General features: G+C 45.6%; 1 protein-coding gene across 4 annotated transcripts in view; it reads left to right on the forward strand.

Moving 5' to 3' along the window:
- The window catches only part of Morc3 (MORC family CW-type zinc finger 3), a 49670-nt gene that overhangs the window by 1378 nt on the left and 25525 nt on the right, over window positions 1–22767 (forward strand). For all 4 annotated transcript variants that reach the window (XM_052741233.1, XM_052741235.1, XM_052741234.1 and 1 more), the window contains exons 2-6: window positions 6544–6616; window positions 8715–8847; window positions 10061–10274; window positions 12025–12173; window positions 14831–14978. In XM_052741233.1, the coding sequence (XP_052597193.1) occupies window positions 6544–6616; window positions 8715–8847; window positions 10061–10274; window positions 12025–12173; window positions 14831–14978 (717 nt within the window). The remainder of the gene's footprint in view (window positions 1–6543; window positions 6617–8714; window positions 8848–10060; window positions 10275–12024; window positions 12174–14830; window positions 14979–22767) is intronic.

Genomic DNA, 22767 nt, shown 5'->3' on the forward strand with positions numbered 1-22767 from the left:
GTATGTTACCCTCCTGTGTGCCTGGAGATGAGAAGAGGGATTCAGATCCCTTCACTTACTGAGGGGAGTGAGTTGCCTGTGAGGTGCTGGGAACTGAACCCTGATCCTCTGTGAGGGCAGCAGGTGCTCTCACCACTGAGCCGTTTCTCTAGAGCCCTAGTTTGGTCATTCTTATTCCCCTTCCTTTTGAGAGAGAAATCGTACTGATTTATGAGACTTGTTTACATATTCCAGGTCAAGGACCTTTGGTTAAATAGTTTGTTTAATGAAATGGTGTTTAGTAGTTAAAAGAGTAACTTTATCCCTTCTTTACGAGTTCTTAGTTCTTCTCCCCAACTGGGTGAATCTGGACAGAGTAATAACACTCACCACTCTAGAGCCAAAAGAGTTCTTGTTCCCAGGGAAATAATAGAAATTATTCTGTGTCAGGGCTGGAGAGGTGGCTCAGCAGTTAAGAGCACTGGCTGTTCTTCCAGAGGTCCCAGCAACCTCATGGTGGCTCACAACCGGCTATAATGAGATCTGATGCCCTCTTCTGGCATAAAGGTGTACATGCAGATAGAGCACTCATACATAAAATAAATAAATCTTTAAAAAAAGGAAGAAAAGAAATTACTCTGTGTCAGTTCTGGGTAACCAAGGTCCTGGAGCAGGGATATAGATTGCCTTGAGTAATGAGGTGGTGGTGGTGGTGGTGGTGGTGGTGGTGTGTGTTAGGGGTTATTCAACAAGGGTCTTCTTCCTGTTTGCCAGGAAAGTGTTCTGTTGCTGTAGCCCCAGTCTTATGGAAGCTTCTAAAAACAAAATAAAGTCATAGATGAGTACATTTGCCACATAATTGGTTAGAGTGTCAGGTAGCAGAGCAGGGAGATCTCTGCTATGCCTAACAATACATTGAGTTTTACCTACTGAGAATGTTAGGTCAGATGCAGGGTTGATGGTAAAGAGCTCTAAGAGGGACTGAAAAGTCAGGCCTTGTGGCACAGGTTGTAATCTCATCTACTCTGGAGGCTGAGGAAGGGGGAGTGTAAATTAGGCCTGCCTGGGCTATACAGAGTGAGTTCAAGGCCAGCCTGGACAGCGTTCTCAAAATAGAAGGGAAAGCAGACTCGGGCTGTATTTCAGTGAGACAGTATCTATCTTCCATGTGTCAGGCCGAAGTTCAATCCCCAGCACTTGAGAGGCGGGCACTAAAGATAGTTCAAGGGAACTTTGGCTGCTTTACAACATTCCATTTCTCAATCATGGTGTTGTAGTTAGCCAGACACGTACAGGATCTTGAATGCAGATGAAGCTTCAGGGAGCTTCCATTCACACCAGTTAGCCTCAGATATTATTAGTTCTGCTACAGAGTTTGAAGTCTCTATTCTGGGTCAAGGATGTAGCCTAGTGTAATGACACACACACTTAGCACATGCTAGGCCCTTGGTGCTACCCCAGTACAAAAAATAAAGACAAGAGCTATTTCTTTTAATGTCACATCCAAGTGACCAGGCGTAGTTGCACACACACATAAGTGTTGTGGAATATTTGTTTAAATATGTAAAGATGTGTTGCTGTTTTACCTTGCCTAAAGCACCTGATTGGTCTAATAAAAAGCTGAACGGCCAGTAGTGAGGGAGGAGGTGCAGGCAGGACTTCTGGGCAGGGAGAGTAAAGAGGAGGAAAGAAAAGGAGACAAGATGCCAGGGGCCAGTCAGCTAGACAGGGAGGAAGCAGGAAGGTAGGACACACAGAAAGAAAGAAAGGTAAAAGCCCCGAGGCCAAGTGTAGATGAAGAGAAACAGCTTAATTAAGTTAGAAAAGCAATGGAACAAGCATAAGACAAGGCTGAGCATTCAAAGAGGTCTCTGTGTCTCTTTGGGAGCTGGTTGGTAGCCCAAAGAAAGTTCCAACTACATATAAGCCCAACACTCAGAAGGCTGAAGCAGGAGGATCAAGAGTTCCAGGCCAGCTTGGTCCATGTTTTATGGCCCTTTTCTAAATAAGAAAGATAAGCCACAGCCTGAAGAGTACTCCCAGCTAGAGTCATGATCAGGAGAAAAAGGTGAATTAGATGTTTAATTGGTTCTGGATCGAGTTCCCACCCTCCCCACCTCCTTACATATTACATTCTCTGACTCTTCAAAATGGGGGTGAAGGGCTAGGGGAATGGCTGAGTTTAGTAAAGTACATTGAAAGCATGAAGACCTGAAATCAGATCTCCAGCCCCCAGTAAAGTGTCCATAATCTATCTATAATGTCAGGGAGGTATCTTGAGCTCACTCTCCAGTTAGTCTAGACAGACTGGTCAGCTCCAGGTTAGTGGAAGACTGTCTCAAAAATAAGGTGAGCATAATTGTCAACCCTGGCCTTCACATTCATGTACACTTATGCACATCCAACACACAAAAAGATTGAATTGATACTGGGACTGGTAGTATGTTTTTATAGTTCTAGTTACTCAAGAGACTGAGGCAGGAGAATCCCAAGTTCAAGGCCAGCCTGGACGGACAACTTAGTGAGACCCTGTCTCAAAATATAAGAGGACTGGGGATATAGCCTAATGGTAGAGCACTTGGCCTGGCAAGGGCAAGACTCTAGATCCCATCCCCAGTATACATAAAGACAAACAAACAAGAAAGCTTGGCCTGTGCCTGTAATCCAGCACTCAGGAGGTAGAGGCAAGCTCTGTGAACTCTTGAGTTTCATCTACATAGATGAGTCCAGGCCAGTCAGAGTAGCATTGTGAAACCCTGTCTCAAAAGTAAAGATCGAATGAAAGGAGGAAGCAAGCAAACCAAATTCCTTAAAATTGTCAGCATTGCCAAATAGAGTGTTGTTGAGACCCTGGGCTCATCCCTTTTCAGATACACCCAGCATTTATCAGTGGGGAGTCCTTGACTGAATAGTCCCGTCTTGGGGACTTCCTTTAACCTTTCCACAGGACTGTTGAGACTTATACTCCCTTAGTAAGCCCTCGCTTAGTGATTAACAGCATAGGCTGGCCTGCCCTCATGATCTCACTCCTGACATAGATGATTGGACGTGTAGTTCCTTTGTACCCAAGATTCCAATCCGAAGGATGAGTGTGATAACTTTACCCATAACAGGATTGTGTTTTAAGTTTTTGAGGAACCATCATACCGTGTTCCATAGCAGCTGTACATTTTACATTCCCACCAAGTGTCAGCCTAAATAACAGAATGGCTCTCCAGAATAGCAGATTGCATTAGCAGGGAATTGCAGGCGGAATATAGTAACCATCATGGATGTAGCGAGGCCAAGGAAGACAAGCATGCTAAAAGGAAACGGGAAAGGATTGTGTTTTGAACAATTGTCCTTGGCTGCAAGGACCAGGAGCCAAGGATCCTGTTAGTCCAAGGCTGATCATTGCGTTTCTGGACAGGTGACTTCGCAGAACTATTTTCATCTATATACGAGGCTGTGGTTTTAGCAGTCTTTTGTGATGGTTTCTGTTACCTGGCAAATACTTTCATGGATATTACCTCCCTATGTGGCTTTCCCTGGTTTTATTTTGGTCCTGACGTGATGTTGTGTTCCCCAAAATATTGTGCACCCTAATAAACTTATCTAGGGTCAAAGAACAGAACAGCCACTAGATAGAAACTAGAAAATGGTGGCACTCACACCTTTAATCCTAGCATTCCAGAGGCAGAAATCCCTCTGCATCTCTGTGAGTTCAAGGCCACATTGGAAACAGCCAGGCATGGTGACTCACTCCTTTAATCCCAGGGAGTGATGGCAGATAGCAGAAAGGTATATAAGACGTGAAGACCAGGAACTAGAAGCATTTGGCTGGTTAAGCTTTCAGGCTTTTGAGCAGCAGTTCAGCTGAGACCCATTCGGATGAGGACTCAGAGGCTTCCAGTCTGAGGAAACAGGATCAGCTGAGGAACTGGCGAGGTGAGGTGGCTGTGGCTTGTTCTGCTTCTCTGATCTTCCAGCATTCACCCCAATAACTGGCCTCAGGTTAGATTTTATTAATAAGACTCTTTAAGATTCCTGCTACACTGACAACTGGCTTATTTTTGTAGGCTCCTTTTAAGCACAGCTAAGGGGAGTTTCAGGGTCAGCTACATAATTGGGTAAGCAAGCAGCAGTTAACATTAGTATATTTTTAATTAGCTGAGGTTTAGTCTTATCACTTTTGAACACATCTGCACAAGCTTGGATGTGACTCAGAAGGGGGCTGCTGGGTTTGTCCTTGAGACACTGTGAGGCTGACTTAGACCCTCTGTGTTCATTCTCTCCCTCAGCCCTGAATGTAAGGGTCTTGTAGATAAATGGTCCTTTGTTGGAGAAGACACCTGTTTGCCCTTCTCAGAGGACTGGAACCTGAGTTTAGTTGGGAAAGTGGGAGAGTTTAACCCCTTCAAAACCCAAGATTCGTGTACCTGTTAAACAAGTCCTCTGCTTCTAGTATATGGGCACATCCCACCCCCACCCCCCACACCCCACCCCCCACCCCACCCCCGTTTTCACTGTTAGTTGGGTTCTAGGAAGTGGGGTGTGCTATGGAGGCCGATCGACAGCTGTGGTGTGGAGAGGTTGGGACGCTGTAAGTTCAGAGCCAAGTTACCTTAGGACACCTTTGGCCCCCTTAATAACCATGTACTGCCCTCCTCTGTGGCTTGAAACGTACAAATAGACCCCTGGTTTCCAGCCAGCCGAAGGGTCAAGGACTGCTGTCCAGAGCAGCTGGTGCTGAAAGCAGTGTTTTCTTTCCTAGCTTTACTGTGTCTGGAGCCTGATGGATCAAAGGTCTTGACATGTGTCTGCCTTGTTCTGCTACTGTAAATACCTCCTCAAACCATTCCCATACTGGGCCATGGGTTCGAGGTAACCTAAACCTGTGTTCCAGCCATGGGCACTTAGATTTGGCTCTACAATGAACTGCCTCTTACCCCTTTGAGGTGAGAGCTATAGTTTTTCATGTTGCCACTGTCCTTAGATGTGTAGTTCTAAATTTTGATATAGTTTGATTTATATACGTTTTTGTTCTATTCAAGAAACGATTTCCAATTCTAAAGTCATGAAGCTTTTCTTTTTTTTATCTGTTATTTTAGGTTTTTGATCCATTTTGACTTAATTCCTAAATGTGTTGTAATTTAGGAATTTGGTTTCCCAGTACCATTTGTTGAAAAGGCCTTTTTCCTGTGAGTGATCTTGGCACTGTATGTATAGGGTTTGATTGCAGGTTGCTTGCTGACTTGCTAGTGTGAATCTTGTTTTGGTTGTCCTAGGAGTCCACAGCTTGCTCAGGTTATCCTGTAGGGAGCTGATGTCTTTTGTTGCCTAGGTTTTATTTGTTTGTTTTTCTTGAGATCTTCAACAGCCCATGCTGGCCTCCCAACTTAAACTCAGTAAGGATGACCTTAAATTTCTGATATCGTGATTCCCAGGTGATGGAATTACAGGCTCTTGGTTACCATGTGCAGTTTTATGAGGTGCTGGGGGTTAAGCCCAGAACTTTATGCGTGTTAGGCAAGTGGTCTACATATTGAGCTACATCCTCTTGGGTTGGGGAAGTAGAGGCAAGGGGAGCAGAAATTTAAGGTGAGTTCTAGGCTACCTAGAATACACAACTCACCCACACCCCAACAAAGTAGCTCACTGTAGCTCTGGCTGTCCTGAAACTCACTCTGTAGACCAGGCTGGCCTTGAACTCACTCAGAGATCCACCAGCCTCTGCCTCCCAAGTGCTGGGATTAAAGGCATGTACCACCAAGCCCAGCTAAAGATTTTATTTTTTATGTATATGAGTAATTTGTCTGCATGTACATATGCGCACCAGAGGATGGCATCCCACAGTTGTGAGCTGGGAATTGAACTCATGACCTTTGGAAGAGCAGTGAGTGCCCTCAACTACTGAGCCATCTTTCCATTCCTGCCCTTTTAAAAAAAAGTATTTAAGTGATTATGTGTGTGCATTAAGCTTCCTATAGCATAGGGCTGATTGGCCTCTCTCTCCTTCATGTCTTCCTATCTGTTATTGAGAGTAAAGTCATACTTTAACACCTTGGAAATTGCAGTGGTTTGTTATTTGAAGAAGTCATGGATACACACCACGCCAATGTTCAACTTCAGTAAACTTGGAATAGATAATACAACCAACTCAGAGTGTCAAATACTAAGTCTCTGTGAGGCTGCCTGCAATGGTCACTTAGTAAGGTTATTAGACCAATCAGGGTACTAATGAGCAAACACCTCTTGGCAAAGTCTTGTCTCAAAGTAGTGAGGTTTAGGAAATGATGTTTGTCAGACTTTAGGGTCTCAGCTGGGTCATTTAAAAACAGGTCTTACAAGGGAATTGGGAAAGCTATGGCATCGTGGACATACGGAGACAAGTTCTTGATGGGTAAGCTATTGAGTTGTTTCCCCAGCCTTCCAGGAAGCTTCAAGGTTGTATCTCTTTGGAGCAAGCAATTAAGTCCTTTTTTATTTCGTCTCAGCGTTGTTTAACACAGAGACAATGTATATTGGGTCTTGTGCTCGTAATTAAGAATACATTAAATTATATGAATTGTTGGTTTGTTTCAGCTTTGCCCGAAGTTTTTACATACAAATTCTACTAGTCATACTTGGCCATTCAGTGCAGTTGCTGAATTAATAGGTATGTAAGTTGATATTTCATATGCTATCTGCTAATGTAATTATAACTTAATAACTTCTGAAAAGTAATATGCAACTATACTTGTTAAAATATATCCTGAATAACATTGGTGTAAAAGCTGACTTAACAGTTGTTTAAGTTCATAGCACATGAATCACTCCTCACCTTCCCCATACTACCAGGTGTTTCCATAGCTTTCTTTTAGTTCTTAATGTGCTAAGTTTACAAAGCACTTACAGTGCAAATATTTTTACTAATTGTGAAAATAAAAAAATAAGAATTATGCTTCACAGTGTGTGTAACATATAGAGTGGATTCATCTTTCATGTGTTGGAATTAATATGTTAAATTTATCATAGTTTCTTATTTCCTCTAAGGGAATGATGAGGTCCAGGAATATGCCTCTACTGAGCATGAGGCAATATATAAGTTATATTCAGATTTGTATCATGAGGTCATGATTTTCTTCTTAGGAAATTACATGAGCAAGAATAGGGTTTTTTTTGTTTTGTTTTTATTTTTCAATGTAGGCTTATGTTTTAAAGGAGGAAATGTTATTCTCAGGAGTTTCTTTGTATATTTTACAATGGGATCTTTATCAAAGGAAGGTCCTACCTGAGATATGGGAGGAGGAGGGACTTCTGAGTGTTTGTTTGTTAAGGAAGGGTCTCTAGGCTGGCCTGGAACTCACAGTAAGTCTTGGTCCTCAGTTTCTCTAGTGCTGGACTTGCAGGATGAGCACCCTGCCCAGCTTGCAGGAGCCCCTTTCCTTTGGTATACTACTAAGGTTTTTCTAGCATCAGAGCCAACAAGCATCCAGTTGATTGTATTTTTCTTTCCCCAACTCTACAAAGGATGGGCTACAACACTGCGAGTGTTCTTTGTTTTTAAATGGCAGCCTAGCAGAGACACCCAGGCCTGACAGTTGTGCTCCTTACGGTATTAACAAGTTAAGTTCTTAGTGAAATACTATTTTATCTTTCCTGAAGTGGTTGGAAGAGATTAATTGTAAGATCCTTTATAGAACACTAGTTTAAAAGCCATTTTTAATTATTATTATTATTAATTTGGTTTTTTTCAAGACTGGGTTTCTCTGTGTAGCTTGAGCCTGTCCTGGAACTCACTCTGTAGACCCAGGCTGGCCTCGAACTTTTGAGGTTCACCTGCCTCTGCCTTCCAAGTGCTCGGATTAAAGGGTACACCACCACCGCCCAGTTTGATTTTTATTATTATTACTTTTTTTTACATCCGACCAAAGTTTTCCTTCCCTCCTCCCCTCCCAGCCCTCCCCCTGCCCCTCCCCCTCCCCCCCCTCAGTTTCTATTCAGAAGAGGGCAGGCCTCCCATGGATAGCAGCCAAACATGGCATAGCAAGCTGCAGTAAGACAGGGCACTTCCCCTGTATTAAGGCTGGATAAGGCAACCCAGTATGAGGAAAAGGGCCTCATTATTTCTAATAAATACTTCTACGTATATTTCAATTAGGGGCTATTCACATGGATCTTGGATAAGTCACAAATTGATTTTATTACTGATAAGTTAAATATTTTTCTTTTTTAACATAGTCCTTTATTGTGCCTGTTCTGAGAAATGAGTATATAAACACGATGTTAGGGTTAAAGTGAGAAATGTACAGTGATGGAGTTGTACAGTTGGAGGAAACTTCACACGAATCCCAATGGTAGATACTTGTAGGAGGTAAATCCTCTGTCTGTATGTAGCTTAGAAGAAAGGGATACTGCCTTCTCATTCTGAACTGTTAGTTAGCTTCTGTGTCGACTCCTAGTACTCTGCCCTCAGTTCTGTTTCCCTCAGGATAGATAGACAGGCTGGTTTTAGGTCTTGGGGAGCATGGTGTCTCACACTTCAGTGTGGTGGTCACCAGTCTTCATTCCCTGCGTGCTGTGAAGGGCTGGGGGAGCACTAATGCTGATGTGGTCAGTGGAGGCAGTTTAGTTGTGTGTTTCAAACCGTAGGAAGTCCTAGCAATCAGCTTTTAAAGTAATAATGGTATTCTAGTGCTTGTTACAACATTGTTCTAATGAACGGCTTCTTTAAAATACCGAATCAGAACTTCTCAAAACCCTTTGTCTTCCAGATAATGCTTATGATCCTGATGTGAATGCGAAGCAGATCTGGATTGATAAAACAGTGATTAATGACCGTATATGCTTGACTTTCACTGATAATGGCAACGGGATGACTGCAGATAAGTTACATAAAATGCTGAGGTGTGTACAACGCGTTATACTTGGGAAAGTGATGGCTTCTGCCTATTGAAAATGTACTTGTGTCATACAAAACACCATCTCATGTCCTGCAGTTTGTTTTTAAACACAGGATGCCATCTCCACAGTGTGATCAGGTCTCCATTGTCTCCTACAACTAGATTAGTAGGCACTCCCTCCGTGCTCGTCACCCCTCCCCGTGTCTGCCTCCCTGCAACTCCAGCCTTCCTTTAGGGTTGGAGCACACAGGTAGTAGCTGTTTCTCCTTTGGCGTGAGTTAGGCTTACCTAGTAGAGTTTCTATAGAGTTTCCTGTGGGAATCGAGGAGTGTCTTTAAAGAGCTTGGGAGAATGAAGGGGCATAAAATATTCATGTGGCCTCAGTGAAGTGTCTGCACTGGGTACAGAACTAACAGTATAGAGCAGAGGGAGAATTCAGAAGCAGAGGCCTTCTGTTGTCTGCTGTGGGATGTCTTTCTGTATGCCGTGAGTATGGGTTACTCCAATTGGCTAATAAATCTGCATTGGCCTATGGCAGGGCAGGATGGAGACAGGCGGGAAAATCCAAGAGAGATAGTGAGAGGAGAAAGGAGAGTGGGGGGAGACGCCAAACTGCCAACCATGGGACGCAGGTAAAGCCACGGCACACATGATGATACATAGATTAATAGTTACGGGTTGAATCAAGTTATAAGAGCTAGCTAGCAAGAAGCCTGAGCCATAGTCCATATAATTTAATATTAAGCCTCTGAGTGATTATTTTATAAGTGGCTTTGAGACTGCTGGGGCCGGGTGGACTAGAGAAACTTATGGCTACAGTTGTCTTCTTAAATGTTCCTTATGCTGCCAAAAAGTCAGATTGACCCCATCATTAATCATGCCACATAGCCTTGTTCAGAACAAGAGAATTGTTCATATCTAGAGGAAGTGATCTGTGGCCTGAAATCTGAAGGTCTGTAGACCTCCTGTTACAGCCCAGACATTTAGCCGTACATTCAGGTGATGAGCTGGTGTAAATCCCTGAAACCCATTCTCAGAGATGTGGAAACACATCAAGGTAGGTCAGAGTCAAGACTGTTTATACTCCCGGGGTGGGTGGAATCAGCATTTGAATCCAGGCTTTTTATTTAGTATTAAATTTTCAAAAGGTACTTATACTCACTGAATTTTTAAAAATGAATGAGTGTTTATTGTTTGAATCTTTCTTCTCTTTATAGCTTCGGCTTCAGTGACAAAGTCACCGTGAATGGTCACGTCCCGGTTGGATTGTACGGGAATGGATTCAAGTCGGGTTCTATGAGACTGGGCAAAGATGCGATCGTTTTTACCAAAAATGGAGAAAGCATGAGCGTGGGACTCTTGTCTCAGACCTATTTGGACGTCATAAAGGCGGAGCACGTAGTTGTCCCTATCGTGACATTCAGCAAACACCATATCCTTTCGATTTTGGAATTAACCCGCAGAGAAACCAAACATCCGCAGCACCCCTTTGTGTCTTCCTCAATTCTTGTCTTGCCCTGTCTTGTTTAGAAAGGGTCCCTCCATGTTAGCCAGGCTTGCCTCCAACCTGCTGATTTTTCCATCCCATCCAACCAGAAGCTGGAATTAAGAGCACATAGTACCATACCATTGTCCTAGTTGGGGTTTCTATCGCTGTGAAGAAACACCGTGATCAAAAAGCAAGTTGGGGAGGGAAGGGTTTGTTTGGCTACACTTCCAGATCATAGTCCTTCATTGGAGTATGGCAGGGCTGGAACTCAAGCAGGGCTGGAACCTGGAGGCAGGAGCTGATTGATGCAGAGGACATGGAGGGGTGCTGCTTTACTGACTTTTGCTTCCCATGCTTGCTCAGCCTGCTTTCTTAAAGAATCTAGGACCGCCAGCCCAGAGATGGCGCTATCCACCATGGGCTGGGCCCTCCCCCCATGGATCACTAATTGAGAAAATGCCTTACAGCTGGGTCTCACGGAGGCATTTCCTCAACTGAGGCTCCTTCCTCTCTGATGACTCTAGCTTGTGTCAAGTTCACACATAAAACCAACCAGCACACTCATGTGAAATTTTGTTGTTCTTTTTAAAATTATTTTATGTGTGTATTGTTTGTCTGCATAGTGGATATACACCATGTGCATTTGTGGTGTCTGTAGAGGTCAGAAGAGGGTGTTGGTTCCCCTGGTACTGCAGTTACAAATGGCTGTGAGCTGCTATGTGGGTACTGAGAATCGAACCCTCTCTACAAGAGCAACAAGTGCCCTTAACCACTGAACTAGCTCTCCAGCCCCCTAATTCCTGTTTTTTTAAATCATGTATATTTCATTTCTTGTCTGTATATACTTCTTTTACCCTGTGCCTGAAGCCCAGCATTTGTTTTTTCTTTACTGGAAATTTGCTGTGGAAATCTTCAACATAATGAGGTTATGGTTGTAGTTGTTTGGTTGTTGGTTGGTTGGTTTGAAACAAGGTCTCACTAGTTAGCCCTGGCTGGTCCTAAATAGTCACAGCGACTGCCTGCCCTCCCCCTGCTTCCTGCGTGCTGGGATTGGAGGTGCAGGTGCCGCCATGTCTAGTCTGTTGATTATTTTCCAGGGATGCAGGTGAAGCTCAGTAGTAGAGGACCTGGGTTTGGTCTGTAGACCACCGGGGGGCAAGCGTACTCCATAGCTCTCCTTGTTCTTCGACGGGGCTTCCGTGTGTGGTAGAAATGACTGGACTCCACCTCTTAGGCAGCGGGATTACAGGCATGAGCCACTTTGCCTACTTTATATATAGTTCCTTATTTCAAGCTTATTGTGGATTAATGAGAAAGACTGTGTTGGCCTGGCTTAAAAGTTTCCCTAATAGTGAAGAAAAAGCAGGATGATTTGAGGAACTTACTGACATAAATCACTGAGTTAGTTAGAAATAATGAGTTTGCTCTCTTTTCCTCCCCTTTTGAAGTTGAAGTGAGTTGCCTGGAACTCAGCCTCCTTCCTTACCTCACCCAGCTGGGTTATCGGTAGATTCCACTGAGCCCTGGGACATGCTCACTTTTCATCTTTCCTTGTGTTCATTTGAAATCACATTGCTTTTTTAAGAGTTATAAATAATTTAGGGATTGGTTACTTTGAGTTGGTTCAAGTTTGCTTCTGTATTGTAATTGTATAAATTTTGTTGTTGATTTCAATCTTTAACTAAGGACATACGTCAGATGATTAATTTAGCAGAATCAAAAGCAAGCCTAGCAGCAATTCTGGAACATTCTCTGTTTTCTACGGAACAGAAGTTAGTGGCAGAACTTGATGCTATTATGGGTAAGAAGGGGACAAGGATCATCATTTGGAATCTTAGAAGGTAATTGTAGACCTGTTGGTAGTTGACCGTGTGCGAAGTCAAGTCCATGCACAGAGTTGGTTGCATTATGTTTAGCCTTGTTACACAGACTAGAAATGAATGGTATACTTCCTCATTTGTGGTTTCTTTTATTTTCTCTTTCTTCCCCCCCCCCCCATTTTATTTATTATGTATACAGTGTTTTCCCTACATGTTTGCCTGAATGCCAGAAGAGGTCATCAGACCTCATTTCGGATGGTTGTGGGCCACCATGTGGTTGTTGGGAATTGAACTCAGGTCTTCTGGAAGAGCAGCTAGTGCTCTTAACCTCTGAGACATCTCTCCAGCCCTGTAATATGTGTTTTCTGAGGATGTTTTATTGAACCCACTTTGATTTCAAAGAATTACTTTAAATTGCTCTAAAAATTTCCTGATCCTATCATTAGTTTTGTTTGGTTGGTTAGGGTTTTTCAAGACGGGGTTTCTCTGTGCAGTTTCGGTGCCTGTCCTGGATCTCACTCTGTAGATCAGGCTGGCCTTGAACTCACAGAGATCGCCTGGCTCTGCCTCCCGAGTGCTGGGATTAAAGGCATGTGCCACCACCACCTGGCTATCATTAGTTTTTAATAGTATTGTGTCTCTATTATTCCATTCCTAGGCTCAGAAACAAAAACTACCTAAAAAAAAAAGAAAGAAAAAAGATGAAATACTAGCTAGGAAGAATAGCTTGTAAAAATTAGATTGCATGAGCTAACAATCCAGCAAAATTTTGCCTTGCTAAAAATTTACAGTTCTTGAGTTTGTGAGATGGTTCAATGGGTAAAGATAAGCTTGCAGCCACGCCTGCAGTCCCTCAGATGGTGTGGAAGAAGAGTGAACTCGCCAAAGTTGTTCTTAAATCTTTAAATCTCTCTCTCTCATGCACACAAAATGTAAATGAAATAAATTTAAAAATTAAAATTAGTCCTTCTTTGTCCTTGGATACACTCCTTTACAGTCAAGAGCTTTAAATCTCAATAAGTAGTTGTTCGAAGTCTGCAGTAATTGAACCTTGGAAACAAAGCACCAATGGTGTGAAACTAAAGTGCTTTAGCATTTGTTTTCCTGATGTACTGCGTCTCCTTGTGCTTGCTTTCACCTTCTCCAGAGTCCCTCTTTCTGGTTAGTTCTCTTCTTGTCAGTCAAGCTCTCTGGTTTTCAGTAACTGGTAATTCATGTGCAGTGGCTCTCGCGTCCCCTATGGTGCAGTGCAGGGCACTTGGCTCAGACAGCACCCCCATTGTGCAGTGGCTCTCGCGTACCCTGTGGTGCAGTGCAGGGCACTTGGCTCAGGCACCACCCCCATTGTGCAGTGGCTCTCGCGTCCCCTGTGGTGCAGTGCAGGGCACTTGGCTCAGGCAGCACCCACATTGTGCCATGGCTCTCACGTCCCCTATGGTGCAGTGCAGGGCACTTGGCTCAGGCAGCACCCACATTGTGCCATGGCTCTCACGTCCCCTATGGTGCAGTGCAGGGCACTTGGCTCAGGCAGCACCCACATTGTGCAGTGGCTCTCGGGTCCCCTGTGGTGCAGTGCAGGACACTTGGCTCAGGCAGCACCTACATTGTGCAGTGGCTCTCACGTCCCCTATGGTGCAGTGCAGGGCACTTGGCTCAGGCAGCACCCACATTGTGCAGTGGCTCTCGGGTCCCCTATGGTGCAGTGCAGGACACTTGGCTCAGGCAGCACCCCCATTGTGCGGTGGCTCTCACGTCCCCTGTGGTGCAGTGCAGGGCACTTGGCTCAGGCAGCACCCACATTGTGCAGTGGCTCTCACGTCCCCTGTGGTGCAGTGCAGGGCACTTGGCTCAGGCAGCACCCACATTGTGCAGTGGCTCTCACGTCCCCTATGGTGCAGTGCAGGGCACTTGGCTCAGGCAGCACCCCCATTGTGCGGTGGCTCTCACGTCCCCTGTGGTGCAGTGCAGGGCACTTGGCTCAGGCAGCACCCCCATTGTGCGGTGGCTCTCACGTCCCCTGTGGTGCAGTGCAGGGCACTTGGCTCAGGCAGCACCCACATTGTGCAGTGGCTCTCGCGTCCCCTGTGGTGCAGTGCAGGACACTTGGCTCAGGCAGCACCCACATTGTGCGGTGGCCACACCCCCTTCCTCTGCTGTGCTTCTCTAGTCAGGCAGCCTCTGACCTTTGCTTGATCCTGTCCCTTCAGAAAGCGACATAAAGGTAACTAGTGTGAAACCCTTGGGTCCTCGGGTGTCTCCAGCTCTTGTATTTATCAGCACGGCAGTTGGCTGCTTTTCACACTGACGTGAATTCAGGTCCAGTTGTTCACCACCTCGCCTGTTCGGAAGCATGTGGATTGTGCGTAGCCCGACACCATCAGAGACTGCTGTAAAATCAGTGCGGTGTCCTTGGGAATGCCCAGGAACAGAGTTTCTGTGTTGTTAGGCCTTCTCCAGGGGCACTGTGCCATGTTATGTTCTGCCCAGCAGCTCCTGGTTGATGTGGTTTTCCTGAGTCCTCCTGGTGCTGCTTCTTTGTCTTGGATTGCTTTGTACTTGACCCCTGACCCCTGTCCTACTGTTCGTTTGCTTTTTTGTTTTTTCTTACCATTTAGTATTTGCTTATTTTTCTTGATGTGAAGTTAAATTTTGCTTCTTTCTGAATTCTTTTCTTACAGTTACAAAAATGCAACAGAATTTGATTTTGAAAAGGATAAATATGACATCAGAATTCCCGAGGATTTAGATGACATTGCAGGGAAGAAAGGGTACAAGAAACAAGAGAGGATGGACCAGATTGCCCCTGAGAGTGACTACTCCTTAAGGGTATGTACTCAGCTGTCGCTGGAAACGAGCACTCAGAAAGCACTGAGCTCTTAGCAGGCTTGCATTAGCCACTTGGGTTGTCTCTACTGAAAGTGTGTTAGACGTGAGTCACCATACTGACCTGCTCATTTGGGCACTGGTGGTGGTATTTGCTGTGAAAACCCTTTTTAATCGGTGGGTTGGTGTATACCTTAGTAGGAAGTGCTTGCCTCGTATGCACAGGGCCCTGGGTTTGACCCTTGGTACCACATAAGCTGGGTATGGCGGTGCATACCTGTAATCCCAGAACAGGGAAGGTGAAGGCCAAAGGGTCAGGACTTCAAGGTCATCCTTGCCTACAGAGAGTTGGAGGCCAGCCTGGGTTACAGGACACACAGTCTCAGAGAGAGCAGGGAGGAAGAAAACCTTGTTTTAAGTTTGAAGACATCAGTTCATATGGTGCTTTTGCTTCTCCACTCTGCACCGAGTTCATTGGAGTTGGCGAACCCGTACATCTTAGGTTACCATACTGATGGATTCAAGTCACCAAACACCAAATCAGTGTTTTAAAAATGTGATGCTGTAGGATACACACCTAATACACCTTGATTTGTCTTCTAAAGCAATACATTATTGACCAGATATATACAGTAGGGACATTTGTAGTAAGTATCTCTTGAGGTTTGGCTGCAGAAGTAGGGTTGTGTTTGTGCGAGTAAGTGTGTTAGTTACTTTTCTCCCGGTGCAGACACCCTACAGTAGCACTGAAGAAGGATGGTTTACTTCAGCTTACACTTCTGAGGAAGCTGTGGTAGAAGGGAGAGGCAGAGAGGACAGAAGGAGGAAGATTTTGCTGAGCCAACTTTCTCCTCCTTAGGTATTTTGAGACCCCAACCCAGGAGCCACCCACTTTTAGGATGGATCTTTCCATGTAAATTAATCTAGAAAATCCTTACCGGCACCCCCAGAGATTTATCTCCAAGGTGACTCTCAGCCTGTTCAGTTGACAGTGTGGACGTCACATGTGCACACACAAGGTGACTCTCAGTCCTGTTCAGTTGACAGTGGACGTCACATGTGCACACACACAAGGTGACTCTCAGTCCTGTTCAGTTGACAGTGGACGTCACATGTGCACACACACAAGGTGACTCTCAGTCCTGTTCAGTTGACAGTGGACGTCACATGTGCACACACACAAGGTGACTCTCAGTCCTGTTCAGTTGACAGTGAACATCACATGTGCACACACAAGGTGACTCTCAGTCCTGGTCAGTTGACAGTGAACATCACATGTGCGCACACACAAGGTGACTCTCAGTCCTGTTCAGTTGACAGTGTGGACGTCACATGTGCGCACACACAAGGTGACTCTCAGTCCTGTTCAGTTGACAGTGTGAACATCACATGTGCACACACAAGGTGACTCTCAGTCCTGTTCAGTTGACAGTGTGGACGTCACATGTGCGCACACACAAGGTGACTCTCAGTCCTGTTCAGTTGACAGTGTGGGCGTCACATGTGCACACACACAAGGTGACTCTCAGTCCTGTTCAGTTGACAGTGTGAACATCACATGTGCACACACACAAGGTGACTCTCAGTCCTGTTCAGTTGACAGTGTGGACGTCACATGCACACACACAAGGTGACTCTCAGTCCTGTTCAGTTGACAGTGTGGACGTCACATGTGCGCACACACAAGGTGACTCTCAGTCCTGGTCAGTTGACAGTGTGGACGTCACATGTGCACACACACAAGGTGACTCTCAGTCCTGTTCAGTTGACAGTGGACGTCACATGTGCACACACACAAGGTGACTCTCAGTCCTGTTCAGTTGACAGTGGACGTCACATGTGCACACACAAGGTGACTCTCAGTCCTGTTCAGTTGACAGTGTGAACATCACATGTGCACACACAAGGTGACTCTCAGTCCTGTTCAGTTGACAGTGTGGACGTCACATGTGCACACACACAAGGTGACTCTCAGTCCTGTTCAGTTGACAGTGTGGACGTCACATGTGCGCACACACAAGGTGACTCTCAGTCCTGTTCAGTTGACAGTGTGGACGTCACATGTGCACACACAAGGTGACTCTCAGTCCTGTTCAGTTGACAGTGGACGTCACATGTGCACACACACAAGGTGACTCTCAGTCCTGTTCAGTTGACAGTGGACGTCACATGTGCACACACAAGGTGACTCTCAGTCCTGTTCAGTTGACAGTGTGAACATCACATGTGCACACACAAGGTGACTCTCAGTCCTGTTCAGTTGACAGTGTGAACGTCACATGTGCGCACACACAAGGTGACTCTCAGTCCTGTTCAGTTGACAGTGTGAACATCACATGTGCACACACAAGGTGACTCTCAGTCCTGTTCAGTTGACAGTGTGGACGTCACATGTGCACACACACAAGGTGACTCTCAGTCCTGTTCAGTTGACAGTGGACATCACATGTGCGCACACACAAGGTGACTCTCAGTCCTGTTCAGTTGACAGTGTGGACGTCACATGTGCACACACAAGGTGACTCTCAGTCCTGTTCAGTTGACAGTGTGGACGTCACATGTGCACACACAAGGTGACTCTCAGTCCTGTTCAGTTGACAGTGGACGTCACATGTGCGCACACACAAGGTGACTCTCAGTCCTGTTCAGTTGACAGTGAACGTCACATGTGCACACACAAGGTGACTCTCAGTCCTGTTCAGTTGACAGTGTGAACATCACATGTGCACACACAAGGTGACTCTCAGTCCTGTTCAGTTGACAGTGGACGTCACATGTGCACACACAAGGTGACTCTCAGTCCTGTTCAGTTGACAGTGTGAACATCACATGTGCACACACAAGGTGACTCTCAGTCCTGTTCAGTTGACAGTGTGAACGTCACATGTGCACACACAAGGTGACTCTCAGTCCTGTTCAGTTGACAGTGTGAACGTCACATGTGCACACACAAGGTGACTCTCAGTCCTGTTCAGTTGACAGTGGACGTCACATGTGCACACACAAGGTGACTCTCAGTCCTGTTCAGTTGACAGTGGACGTCACATGTGCGCACACACAAGGTGACTCTCAGTCCTGTTCAGTTGACAGTGTGGACGTCACATGTGCACACACACAAGGTGACTCTCAGTCCTGTTCAGTTGACAGTGTGAACATCACATGTGCACACACAAGGTGACTCTCAGTCCTGTTCAGTTGACAGTGGACGTCACATGTGCACACACAAGGTGACTCTCAGTCCTGTTCAGTTGACAGTGTGGACGTCACATGTGCACACACAAGGTGACTCTCAGTCCTGTTCAGTTGACAGTGAACATCACATGTGCACACACACAAGGTGACTCTCAGTCCTGTTCAGTTGACAGTGTGGACGTCACATGTGCGCACACACAAGGTGACTCTCAGTCCTGTTCAGTTGACAGTGGACGTCACATGTGCACACACACAAGGTGACTCTCAGTCCTGTTCAGTTGACAGTGTGGACGTCACATGTGCACACACACAAGGTGACTCTCAGTCCTGTTCAGTTGACAGTGGACGTCACATGTGCACACACACAAGGTGACTCTCAGTCCTGTTCAGTTGACAGTGGACGTCACATGTGCACACACACAAGGTGACTCTCAGTCCTGTTCAGTTGACAGTGAACATCACATGTGCACACACACAAGGTGACTCTCAGTCCTGTTCAGTTGACAGTGTGAACATCACATGTGCACACACAAGGTGACTCTCAGTCCTGTTCAGTTGACAGTGTGGACATCACATGTGCACACACACAAGGTGACTCTCAGTCTGTTCAGTTGACAGTGTGGACATCACATGTGCGCACACACAAGGTGACTCTCAGTCCTGTTCAGTTGACAGTGTGGGCGTCACATGTGCACACACACAAGGTGACTCTCAGTCTGTTCAGTTGACAGTGTGGACATCACATGTGCGCACACACAAGGTGACTCTCAGTCCTGTTCAGTTGACAGTGTGGACGTCACATGTGCACACACACAAGGTGACTCTCAGTCCTGTTCAGTTGACAGTGAACATCACATGTGCACACACAAGGTGACTCTCAGTCCTGTTCAGTTGACAGTGTGAACATCACATGTGCACACACAAGGTGACTCTCAGTCTGTTCAGTTGACAGTGTGAACATCACATGTGCACACACACAAGGTGACTCTCAGCCTGTTCAGTTGACAGTGGACATCACATGTGCACACACACAAGGTGACTCTCAGTCCTGTTCAGTTGACAGTGTGGACGTCACATGTGCGCACACACAAGGTGACTCTCAGTCCTGTTCAGTTGACAGTGGACGTCACATGTGCACACACAAGGTGACTCTCAGTCCTGTTCAGTTGACAGTGTGGACGTCACATGTGCACACACACAAGGTGACTCTCAGTCCTGTTCAGTTGACAGTGTGAACATCACATGTGCACACACACAAGGTGACTCTCAGTCCTGTTCAGTTGACAGTGAACATCACATGTGCACACACACAAGGTGACTCTCAGTCCTGTTCAGTTGACAGTGTGGACATCACATGTGCACACACACAAGGTGACTCTCAGTCCTGTTCAGTTGACAGTGGACGTCACATGTGCACACAAGGTGACTCTCAGTCCTGTTCAGTTGACAGTGTGGGCGTCACATGTGCGCACACAAGGTGACTCTCAGTCCTGTTCAGTTGACAGTGTGAACATCACATGTGCACACAAGGTGACTCTCAGTCCTGGTCAGTTGACAGTGTGGACGTCACATGTGCACACACAAGGTGACTCTCAGTCCTGTTCAGTTGACAGTGGACGTCACATGTGCGCACACACAAGGTGACTCTCAGTCCTGTTCAGTTGACAGTGGACGTCACATGTGCACACACACAAGGTGACTCTCAGTCCTGTTCAGTTGACAGTGTGGACGTCACATGTGCACACACACAAGGTGACTCTCAGTCCTGTTCAGTTGACAGTGTGGACGTCACATGTGCGCACACACAAGGTGACTCTCAGTCCTGTTCAGTTGACAGTGGACGTCACATGTGCACACAAGGTGACTCTCAGTCCTGTTCAGTTGACAGTGTGGGCGTCACATGTGCACACACAAGGTGACTCTCAGTCCTGTTCAGTTGACAGTGTGGGCGTCACATGTGCACACACACAAGGTGACTCTCAGTCCTGTTCAGTTGACAGTGGACGTCACATGTGCGCACACACAAATTGCAGTGCTGGGATGTTGGTAACAGGATCAGTGTCTCTTGATTTGAATGAGAGGATACTAATTTTATGCTTTTTGTGCTAAAGTTATTACATCACCCAAGCCAAGAATCTGACCTTTGCAATGTACATTTTCTGAGGTCTGAGGTATACATAATAGCAGATGTATACTGTTCGTCATATCCTGTTAAAGTCATGTTTAAGGGTGGAACAGGTCCCAGGCAGTGAGAGCAGACAGTTCGCCTTGCAGTCTTTACAGAGACCATGAGTGGGTTTTAGAAAAGACACCATGCCATGTCCTTGAAATCAGAAGCCAGGGGAAAAGTAAGAAATGTTCAGATTTTGCTTTTCTATTGAGTCTTTCATCTGTTCTCTGAATTATTCAACACATTTTGTTCAGAGATTTCTTATAGTAATGGGGAGACGGAAGAACGTATTTTAGCGTGTAATGGTTTTTTTCAGTTTTCTTTGTTTCCTGGGTAGCCTGGACTGGCCTTCCGTCTCAGTCTTCCTGTCTCAGCTTTTTAATTGCTGAAATCCAGGCATCTGCCATTATGCCAAGCTTAGGTTGTCCCATGTTAAGTAAAGACAAGCTGGGCGTTGTGGCTCACATCTCTCACTTTGGAAGCTCAGGCAGAGGATTGCTCTTAGCTCAAGGCTGGCCTGGACTGCAGAGTGAGTCCCCATTTCAAAAATCTTCCCCCCAAAAAGAAAAGGAATGAAAACATGCTTTGAGCTGGGCATGTTAGCACAGTTTTGGGACCCACCACTGGAGAGACATAGAGGCAGAGGATGAGTGTACACAGTCGTTCTCGGCTACATGGAAATATATTGGAGTCCAGGCCTCCCGAGAAAAACACCTGCCAAACTGACAACATTCTCCTGTTTGAGTTCCAGATCGCTTGTTACCTTTTGCCTAATACATTGTTTTAGTTTGTCTTTAAATTAGAATACCAATAATGAAAGGTCAGGGTCAGAAAATATCCTTTTTGGTACCTTGGTATGTTTTTTTCTCATCCATTTATTTGTTGTTGTTTTTTTAACTTAAAAAAATTATTCTTTGGCCAGGCAGTGGTGGTGTATGACTATAATCCCAGCACTTGGAAGGCAAAGGCAGGCAGATCTCTATGACTTCAAGGCCAGCCTGGTCTGCAGAGCAAGTTCGAGGACAGCCAAGGCTACAAAGAGAAACCCAATCTCAAAAAACGCCTTCCCCCAACAATTCTTTGAGAATATGTACATGTATGCAGTGTCTTTTGTTCATATCCACCCCTCTCTTCCCCTTTGTTCTTTTGAAGCAGGGTCTCTTCGCATGCTGGCCTCAAACTTACTCTGTAGTAAAGCTGACCTTGAGCTCTGATTCTCCTCCCTCTACTTCACAGGGTGGGTATAGGTGTGAGCTTTCACTCCTGGTTCCTGTTGGGACCAAGCCAATCCAAGCCCTTCTGAGAGATCCTGAAGAAAGGACAAAGGGAATACTGTGTCCTTGCCTAGGGTCAGACTTGGCAAGGTCTGGTTTGGGGCTGGGGACATGGCCTCTAGGGAGTCAAGGTTTTGTGGGAACCTAACTTTTACCCCTGAAGGGCTGTGGCTCTTAGTCCCTGAGACATGGTATGCTGGTCTGTGACACACTTAAGATGTCCTGGGTTCCCTTTGCTCAACCATACTTGATTAGTCCAGCTGACCTTGTCCCGTTTTCCCTGTAACAGTATGTGGGATGCTGTGCTGCTTAATAAACTTGCTGGCATGAGCCGCCAGCTTTATTTTCTCATCCTGGCCCTCCTCTTTGACATCTTGAAGTTTAGACCCTCCTTCCTGTAGGTTTCAGTCAGGTATATGTGAACATTTTCTAAAAACTTTAAATAAAGCCAGGCAGTAGCGCACACGTTTACTCCCAGCACTCAGGAGACAGAGGCAGGTGGATCTCTGTGAGTTCTGAGGCCAGCCTGGTCTACAGAGTAAGTTCAGGACAGCCAGGGCCACACAGAGAAATCCTGTCTCGAAAAACAAACAAATTTTAAATGTTATTTATACATAGCACTTGACAATGTGTCAGTATCTATGTAGATCAGCACATTTTTCACTGGTCTTAGTGTCATTGAGTGTCACTGTTCTAGAAGTGGTGGGACCTGGGAGAAGGGAGAGATAAATGATGAGACTAAAGTCTCACGCAATAGCCAACTTCATTCAGAGCCTCAGACAGTTTATACTCTGAGGGTTAGTATGCCTTTAATCCCAGCACTCAGGAGGCAGAGGCAGGCGGATCTCTGAGTTTGAGGACAGCCAGAGCTACACAGAAAAACCCTGTCTCAAAGAAACAAAAAGTTCTCATGAGTTCATGCTGTATACAATCCCAAGGACAAGCCACACAGGGCGAAAAACATTTTCCATAGAGGCAAACATATAAAGGGTAGATTAAACATTTAATTGAATAACAGCAGCAAGCAGTAGTGAATAATCTGAAGACAACTCACTCCTCTCCCTGCAACGGGGAGGACCATGAAAGCACATGCCACAAACAGTTTCTCCTGAAGAAACTGAAGTCACCAGACTCTTGTTTAAGTGTGCTCACAAGC

This window comes from Peromyscus californicus, unplaced genomic scaffold (genome assembly GCF_007827085.1).
Source record: "Peromyscus californicus insignis strain IS unplaced genomic scaffold, ASM782708v3 Scaffold_16__1_contigs__length_79575227, whole genome shotgun sequence".
Lineage (NCBI taxonomy): Eukaryota > Metazoa > Chordata > Mammalia > Rodentia > Cricetidae > Peromyscus > Peromyscus californicus.